The sequence below is a fragment of the Nelusetta ayraudi genome, unplaced genomic scaffold, assembly GCF_046127955.1.
Source record: "Nelusetta ayraudi isolate G7.1 ecotype Tasmania unplaced genomic scaffold, CSIRO-AGI_Nayr_v1 ptg000011l, whole genome shotgun sequence".
Lineage (NCBI taxonomy): Eukaryota > Metazoa > Chordata > Actinopteri > Tetraodontiformes > Monacanthidae > Nelusetta > Nelusetta ayraudi.
Genome location: NW_027466061.1, coordinates 16,795,496 through 16,805,000, shown reverse-complemented (window position 1 = coordinate 16,805,000; position 9,505 = coordinate 16,795,496). Strand labels below are relative to the sequence as shown.

The following is a 9,505-nucleotide window of genomic DNA, read 5'->3' as shown; positions in this document are numbered from 1 at the left end:
TTAGCAGTCCTTGTCTGAATGGTTTCTACTGACCCCTTGTGGTGAAAATGTGACACAATTTCATGGCTACGTTTGTGTCTGATGGGTGGGATCCTCACTTTCCAGGCGGAAGAGGACAGGGACGGGATGGAGAAAGTCAAGCTGGATAACAGGAGAATTCTCTTCAACCTTCTGCCCGCACACGTGGCCCAACACTTCCTCATGTCGAACCCCAGGAACATGGTGAGCAGCATGCATAAATGGCAGGTAGACAGATGGAGCACAACAGCAGGACTGAGGCTTCCAAACGGTGATGGTGGTGGTGGTTCTGTCTTTCAGGACCTTTACTATCAGTCCTACGCGCAAGTTGGAGTCCTCTTCGCTTCCATCCCAAACTTCAACGATTTCTACATCGAGCTGGATGGCAACAATATGGGAGTGGAGTGCCTGAGACTGCTGAATGAGATCATTGCTGACTTTGATGAGGTGTGACAGAGATGTTTAATTCCTCTTTTAAGGGTCCCAGGGTTTATTTCTTTTTCGACAGTGGAGCGTCGTATGGTAAATGATTTGCAAAAAACAAACCAACACAAAATCCACTGATGTACAGAAAAGTGCATATATAGCAGCTTCCCTCAAAAACAATTATTTTAGTTAAGTCCTTCTGAAACCGTTTTGTTAGACTTTTGACATGTTCCACAAGGAGACAAAAACAGGGTGTTCAGCAAACAATGCGCTTTAGGATGCCCTGTGACATCACAAAGGGATAGTTTCCAGACGTGCATGGTTTAGTGCACGCTCTAAATAGCAGAGCAAGCACAAGGAACACGAGCTGAACTGATCTAATTTTGGCGAGTTCATGAAAAGGTTAGAGAAACATTATTGTGAGAACCATTACTTAAAAATGTTTGCATGATATGTGACCTTTAAATACATTGAGACATGTGGGAGTTTTGTGGCGAGCCTATTTATTTAGTTATGGGTATGTTTTGCAGCTAATGGACAAGGAATGCTACAAGGACATAGAAAAAATCAAAACTATTGGCAGTACATACATGGCAGCTGTTGGCCTTGTCCCCACTGTTGGTACAGAGGTAAGAATATGACCTTTTTGTGTTCCTATATGTAACAAACGCAACAAGTTTAGGCAACTGTATGTTTGATATCCATCTGACTGTTTCATCTTGCTTTTAGGCTAAAAAATCTGTCTATGACCACCTGAGCACAATAGCAGACTACGCCATTGAGATGTTTGACGTTTTGGATGAAATCAACTATCAATCCTACAACGAGTTTGTGCTAAGAGTCGGTCCGTAAATGAGTCACAGTGCAAAGAATTGACTTTGACTCGTTGCATACTTTTTTTTTTTTACATACTCTTGTTTTGCGCAGGTATCAATGTTGGGCCGGTTGTTGCCGGGGTAATTGGGGCACGGCGACCTCAATATGACATCTGGGGGAACACAGTCAATGTGGCGAGCAGGATGGACAGCACTGGAGTACCAGGAAAGATACAGGTATCAAATGTTATTTTCCAAAGTCCAATCTACCTGAATCAGTCATAATCAAAATCAATCATATTTCAAAGACACTTAAAACCCAAACAACCAAAAATGCCCTCTGTCACCTAGAGTGACTCCCTGGGGACAATCACTCGATCAACAGTGGTTGCCTATGCAATCATGTCCCAATCTGACCCCTTACACTTGAGGACACCCTGACGTTTTTGAAATGTCATGTGATGACCTCATCTCTGCACAGCCTAGGATGCACCACAGTTCAGCTTACTATTATTAGCACTGTTACAAAGGCTGAAAGCCAACTCTGGAGGTTTACTGATAAAAGGCTTTGTGCATTGCATGAAGTCAATAAAACACAGAAAATGTGCCCTGAATCACATACTTCTGCACTAAACTCTTAAGGTTTTTTGGACATAAGTGCACTCGATAAAAAAAATTTGCGTGGCAAGATGAACACTTTACAGCAGTGGAAGTGGCACATTCTACCTGGCATAACCAATGTGTTGTAATCAGTTTATCATTGGTAAAATGCTTCTATGCAGCTGTTAGCAGTGGTTTGCAATTTGATGTTAGAAAACAAAGAGAGGTCACGCTTTACAAAAAGCCGTCACTTGTGATCCATGCCAAACAGCAATGCATGATTTCCATATCAATCCATATCAATATATAATCCATATCAAAACTTTTACACCACACAAGATTGTGTATTTGGTCAAAAGAAGCCCTGGAATTAGATGAATCTTTAAATGTAATTAATTCACTTTGGTGGGCTACTTCCAACAATAAACAAGGTTTGTTTGGTTTGTTTGGAGTACAGGCCTTACAAAGCAAGCCTTTCCCTTACCAAGCCTGCAGAGGCTGTATTGGCCCTTTCCCCCCTTCCTGTTCCTTCCTCTGCCTTGGAACAGCCCACTCCCTTGTGATTGGCCAGCCACTCACAACTAGTGCTAGCTAGCTGGGAAGATGGGGATAGCACTTTGAGATGCCTTTGGTTGTGATTTAGCACTTCACGAATAAAAGTTGATTGACAGATTGATTGATTGAAGGCTACTAGCAATCAGGGTGAGGGGACAGTGACACCTCTCCCCCATTAAAAAAAAAAAAAAAAAAAAACTCTCAGTAGGTGCTACGATGATAATTAGGATAACAAAATCCAAACTGTTCATTTTAGCGTCAGTTCATCAAGAAATGCACAAGATGTCATTTTTGTTTTAGGAGAGTTGACATGCCAATAATGCAAAAAAAAAAAAAGGTCTGTTTTTCATTTTAGTACAGTAATAGAAGTATACAATTTCAGAGCAAAATAATGAACTTTTCTTGGGTGAAAAAGTGTTTTTAATGTGGGACATGTAACATGGCCTATCCCCAGGACTGTGTAAAAATAGATTTACATGAATGTTTTTCCTTGTTCTTATCAATTTAGGTGACTGAAGAGGTCTACCGCCTCCTGAATACAAACTACGACCTGGTCTGCCGAGGCAAAGTCAGCGTAAAGGGCAAAGGAGAGATGCTGACCTACTTCCTGGAGGGAAAAGTCCAGGGAGTGGGCACGGCTACCACGTCTTCAGTGGTCCGTTCGGCCAGCCTGGCACGCCGCATCCACTCCTGCGGTAAAACAAGCGTCCCGGCCAACCTCGGCAGCGTCTCCTCATGCACCAGCATGGTCGCGTTCGCCGGATCGGGCAACAACTCACAGATGAATAGCGCTAACAGCAGCAACAGCCCAGCAACCTGCCTGCCGGCACCCAGCGTGCGCATGGTGGTTGAGGAGCAGGACGAGGAGGACGAAGAAGTCACAGGGATTGAGATCAAGGCTGTGGCTGCTGTTGCTGATGTAGCAGTTTAGGGTGAACAATAAGAGGGTTTGACTCAAAGGATCCAAACGATCAGCAAAGATCGTTTGGAGGCTTGAGGAAGAAATGGCTGTCTCGGCACCTCCTGCATTTCCGGAGCTGAACAGCACAGATCAAAACACCCTCATTCAGGATTTTAAGTTTCAGGAGAAACTCCACGGTGGTACGGACAATCAAACTCGCCTGTAAGGATTCTTACAGCCACACTCAGAAGAAATGTGAAGACTGAAATCTGAAATTTTGGCTCTTCTTTCAATGTCCCCTTGCTAGATGAATACATTTTTTGGTGTTTTTGAATCTCCTCACATTCAGGTATAGTGTACATTTTTGTTTTAAACATTTATTTACACCCTCTTCAAAGAAGGCATTTGTGTATCTTTACTGATGAAAAAAAGGATTTTTCATGCTCTTGCTTTTGCCCCGTTTTTCAGATTATGCCAAGGACACTTTGCATTTCTTTACAGTGAAAAAGAACCTTGTTACTTTCTTGGTGCATGTGTGTAATTTGTGAGCGTGTGTATGCATGCGTGGTTATTTTTGAATTGTAACAAAAACAGCACAAAACACTTTCTTTTTTCCCCCCTTTCTTTTACATTGGAAAGCACTGGAACTGCGGTAGGAGATATTTTTAGACATATTTACAGTTAATAGTGCATGACGTTTTAAGAGTTGACAGCCATAGTAACTTTACTCCTGTTGAAAGAAAACCAAAGTATTGAGCTTTTCACAGATCTTTAGTTCGGTTGCATTCGTTGCCTCTTCACACACACATGCATGCACGCGCGCACGGCAGCGGGTTGAGCACACTGGGAATTTGTCATGAAAAGTGTCTTTTTAAATACCAAGTCAGATTAGGACAAAAGCACACCTTTGAACTTTGCTCTGACATCACAGTTTACTGGAATGTGGTGTGACTTAAAGGCCCAATGTGGAACATTTACAGGCATTTAAGGAACAGAGACTATCGTGTGTCTTTTCAGTTAGGTGAAATCATAAAAAGCAAGTGAATGGTGTAAGTACCATTTGTATTTACATATTTATGTAGGAAGCAGCCATACTGTGCCACCATGTTTCTACAGTAAGAGTAAGAATTTTGTGATATTTTTTTTCCCCTTGACATCACAGCTGCCAGAAAGATATGAGATCAAGTGAGACAGGATAAAATGTGGAATTCATCTTAACATTGGCTGCAATAAACTGTCTTGCCACTAGATGCCACTAGCCAAAATCTTACACAGTGGGCCTTTAAATGAACGCACTAATACTAAAGATACTAAAGAAGTTTGTTGGGAAGTAGTTCATGTCAAAATGGGACCCAAACCAAGCCAAAGGGACACAAACTATCAGTGTCACTCAGCAGAAAGAACATTTATACCTTAGGCACATGCAGTAAGCACACAACTCCTTGAAACTGCTGCAACTCAGACGAAGACTCCAATCAACGTTAGCACATGATCATATGGCCACGGAAACTATGGTGCGTTATTCAGGCAAATGCCACACAGAAAATAACTTTCCCCTTTTTTGTTCTCAGAGCCCAGACAGACACAGACACATTGGTTGCTTTACATATACAGTATATCTTTATAGCCTATATCTTTACCATTGTAGAACATTCATTGGATCTGCAAAAGTGTAAATACGTCATGTTTTTTGCCTTACTCACTAAGCTTACAGTGATTGCAACTTGCCTTTTTAGATATATTCACTTTGATATGCAGATCATACTTTTTTTGTAAATAGTCAAAAGCTGTAAACTATGTTGTACCTTGTACAGTGTAAAGTTGGGTTATTGAATATTTTGTAATAAAGACAATATTGGTGTATAAAATATATTTAAAAAAAACTGTCAGTGTCTGTTTGAGTGTGTGAAAATGGGACAAGCTCAGGCGCATGATCAGCAGCAAGTAAATGTCACTTTTTACAGAAACTTTTTTCCCCCCATTAGTTCCAGTCCATGAAAAATATATTTCACACCTTCGTTTATGGCTCTTAAAATAACTGCTCTCATGCAGAGTGGCAGAGTATAGCAGACAATAGCAGATTCATTCGGACCACAGCCATGTGACTAATATCATCATGTCCCAAACCCTGAGTGAGCCAAGGATTAGTTTTCCCTGCAATCATGTTTAATTTCTTCTAAATTCATTCAGTGCATGCACAAATGCCGCGCTTGTTGCTGCAGACTGCAGGGAATAACATGTTTATTCTTAGCAACTTGTTTAGTGAACTACTTCATATTAATAGAACTAGTGGTGTATTATTAAGGAGACTATAGTCCTACAGTGTCATCCAGTTCCCCCCACCCTGAAAGCATGTTGCGCAATAAAGCGAATATGAGGCGAATGTTGGCTAAAGAGCAACAGGTATGTGGTGTTGTTGGGTGTAAAAAGAGAGACGATTAGGATTAGGGAATTTGGTTGTGAAATTCATGAGTGATGTGTCAGGTTATGTTTCAACAAGTGGAAGGGCATTCCAGGATCTCAATGTTTAAAGTTGATTCCCTTTGGGAGGGGACAAAACATAACTCAAGTATAACTAAAAATGCTCCCTGGCAGTTTTTCTAGTGAATTAGCAATGAATAATAATAATAATAATAATAATAATAATAATAATAACAATAATAACAATAATAATAATAATAATCTGCTGCAAAAATGCACTAAATAGTAAAACCCTTAAGGTTTAGCGGTCTCCACCTAATTTGTGGATGCTTTATTGTTTAATTGAGAGCTACAATAGTTTAATTATTGTAAATGTACTGGCTGTATTGCTCAATTCACCTTTTCTTGTCTGTCTGTCTGTCTGTTTTCCCCACGCCTGGGGGTATAGTACAAAACCAAGATAAGAGATTAAGCCAGGATATGTTGGTTATCCTGGCTTAATTTAGCCTGAAGTCGGCTGCATGAAAGCAGGTCAAATTTATCCTGTGAAGTTACTATGGTGACTTACTCTCTGTAGTTAGCCTGCTCCAGACCAGGCTAACAGCCAGGCTAAAATTAATCCTAGTGATTCACCTGCATTTCTACCATCAATCCTGTGAATAATTAATGTGTTCTTCATCATGTCTTTGTTTTGTTTTTTATATTGCATCACTTTAATTACCCTGCATTATAATATTACATGTTGTCATTTGTCATTTCATTTAAGTCCATTGATGTTTGTGACTGCAAGAGTCTTTTTATACTGATTCAAGCAATATAATCACCATCAGGCCTAGTGTTATATTGCTATGCCCATGAGTACGGTCAGAGGTTTCATGAATGTCTTTCATAATCATGTTTCATGTTGCATAATGTTAGAGGACACTACATGGCTTCTGAAGATGCAATTATGGTTATAATCAAGTCTTTGACGACAGCAGAAGAGCATGCAAACCCAGCTTCTACTCACCTGTTCAATCTTCATAAGGGCAATGCCCATTTTTAAGGAGTCCACGGCCCTGGTGTGTGGCGTCGTCGCACACGGTGGGTGCACTTTGCGGAAGCAAACGTGGACGCTGCTGCTGCTGACTTCTGTGTCAGTGAGTGTATTTAAAAATAGTGAGTAAATATGCAATTCTCCATGTCCCCAAAGGCGCTCCATAGTTTCCAACCGAGTGAGACACACCTCCTGTCACTTCTCCCGATTTTTTTTTTTTTTTTTAATTATTATTATTTTATTTTTTTTAATTTATGTATTTGTTTTTAACAACGACGCAGGTCGTTATGGGAGAGTAGGCCCAGCTAAGACCAGCGGAGCGGACTTACTTGGCTGGGACATTCGTTCCAAAGAAAGCAAGTGTGACAGGAAATGTCCTTTGTTTGTACCGCAACCGTTGTCTCGGCTGACGAGCAAACTACGATGCCGAACGTGACCTTTGGCTAACGTCGACGCTACGCGAAGCACTTCGTAGAGCGGCACGAAGAGAAAAACGTTTCAAGTATGAGCTAAACATGTCTGTATACACTGCCGGCGAAGTTCCTGTGTGTGTGTGTGTGGGGGGGGGGTAATCGCCAATCCTTTGGATTTGAATGGCGGTTGGCATGACGGGTAGTTAACGCGAGTTGGCATCCACACTGCGTGCGAAACGTTTACGCTGATTTCTGTTTGTTTTATTTTTTAATCGTGCACCGTTCTCCACAGCAGAGAAGCTCCATCATCCACCGCCATGGACAGCCAGCTGCAAACGGTGAAACTGAATTGATTGTTTAATTGCTGCTGCAATACCATACCCCCTGTTGTATGTAAGCCTTTACAATTGTTTTCGAGGAATAACATAATGTGTTTTTGTGAAAAGTTTTATCCTCTGGAGACCATAGAGGAAGAGTTGGAGCAGGAAGACCAAGCTGAAAGAAGCCACACTAGAGATGAAGAGCATGAGGACTTTCAAACCCAAGTCGGTGAGGAAGCTAAACCGGCAGCGGCACACAGCGAAGAGGAGGAAGTCGGGTTGCGAGTGATGACGGCGAGGCAGAAGGAGTCTTGCCAAGGAAGCAGGTCTTCAGGAGAGAGCCGCGGCAGCTGTCCGCGATTGCAAGTCAGGCTCAGTCAATACGAGAATATCCCCCTGCATTCCCAGAACTCTCACATTAGAGGGGAAGGTCAAAAGAAGAGGCCCAGAACGTATCAGAAGTCCACTAATGGGAAGCTGAGAAAAAAGGCAAGTCTCCGGTGCAGCTTTTCAATGAGATTCAAAGATTTATTTTTATTTTATTATTTGTCGCGTGTCACGTTATGTGGCAGTGAAACGTTAGCTAACGTTTGACCAGTGTTTTTCTTTTCTAGTATTATTGATATTATTGTATGGTGTTGTTGTTGTTGTTTTTTAGTTATACGTGACAAAATACACATGGACAAACAAAATAAAAAGAAAGCATTTACATATTGACATCAACATAGAGGGAAAAGTTAGTTTTGAAAGATTTCCTAGTCAAGAGGTTTAGAGTTAGCCTACACAGGGATGAATCCTTTTTTGAAAGCAAACAAAAAAAACGCAATCTCTCAAATTTGACAGATGTATCCCATTCTAAATTTAGTACGTTTTAGCTCATCTGTTAGTCTCTCCATACCTAGAAGATTTAAAACTACAGAGACCCAGGTTTCGACTTACGTAGCCAGTGTTTTCTAACAAAAAATGTGCCTGTGTTGTCAGTGAGCTCCAGAGAGCTTTTAAAATTTCCATCATGTGATCATTTTGCCCTACTTTTTTTTTTAATTGTGTTCTAAAAGACAAAGTTTTGGAAGTCGGGTCGTTGTGATGCACAACCAATAACTGCCCTCTTGAGGCAGCCACGTTAGTTTAATTCCATTTCAAACAGTTGGAAGGTCCAACAACGGATCTTGTTTTGTTTTGTTTTGTTTTGTTTTGTTTTTGACATAGCTAGAAACAGTTTTTTTTACAGATAGATTTTAATAAGTTATAGAAGAAATAATATAGAAGAAAAGAGAAAGATTTGAGAATGGCGATGATGTTGAACGTTAACGCCATAAAACACAGTCTAATTGGGAAAACAATGTGCTCTTTGTAAGTTCACAAATAAGAGGGTGTTGTAGATGTTTTCCTAATTTCCTTCATCACTATTTTTTTTACAGACTTGTTTGTTTGCATTCCATGTCTTTGATTTATTTTCCTCTCTAACGTTCTACAGGCGACTTCCATACATGAGCCGTTCCCCAGGTGGCTGGTGGACCTGATGGTGAATATAGAGGAAGCAACGACTCACCAGCTGGTGGTGGAGTGACCCCCTTCACAAGAGTTACAGTCAAGTATGTGGGTCACACGGAGCCGTGAACTTGTCTGTGAGCGGTGGATGTAGGACCACCTAATCACCATATAGATGGCTGGCACTACAGAGAGCCATTTGAATATCTAATAATAAACATTCTATGTTTTTGTTTTCTTTATCTTTTAAAGGTATCCAAAAATATTTTTTTCCAACAAAAAAAAAAAAATGTATGGAATCTTTTTTTCCTCGATTTATTTAACATAAATGAAGACCTGTATCTTCTTTTTTTTTAAATAGAGAAACCAGGACCTGCTTCCCCCCAGATCTATAAATAATAAATAAAAAACATAAAGCGTTAATACTGAATTTGTTGTGGAGTTTTTACTTTGTATATTATGTTTCATGCATGCCCTGTATATATACTATACTACTATACTAAAGAAAC

The 9,505-nt window shown here is 40.5% G+C and overlaps 1 protein-coding gene across 2 annotated transcripts in view; it reads left to right on the top strand.

Annotated features, from left to right (window-relative positions):
- The window catches only part of LOC142885228 (adenylate cyclase type 1-like), a 33,758-nt gene extending 27,847 nt beyond the window's left edge, over window positions 1-5,911 (top strand). The window contains exons 15-20 of one of the 2 annotated variants that reach the window (XM_076021478.1): window positions 106-222; window positions 319-465; window positions 975-1,073; window positions 1,174-1,288; window positions 1,372-1,496; window positions 2,923-5,910. In XM_076021478.1, the coding sequence (XP_075877593.1) occupies window positions 106-222; window positions 319-465; window positions 975-1,073; window positions 1,174-1,288; window positions 1,372-1,496; window positions 2,923-3,345 (1,026 nt within the window). In that variant the 3' untranslated portion in view covers window positions 3,346-5,910. Of the gene's footprint in view, window positions 1-105; window positions 466-974; window positions 1,074-1,173; window positions 1,289-1,371; window positions 1,497-2,922 lie in introns of both variants that reach the window. The other variant, XM_076021477.1, reaches the window with a different exon arrangement.
- The last annotated feature ends 3,594 nt before the right edge of the window (window positions 5,912-9,505 follow it).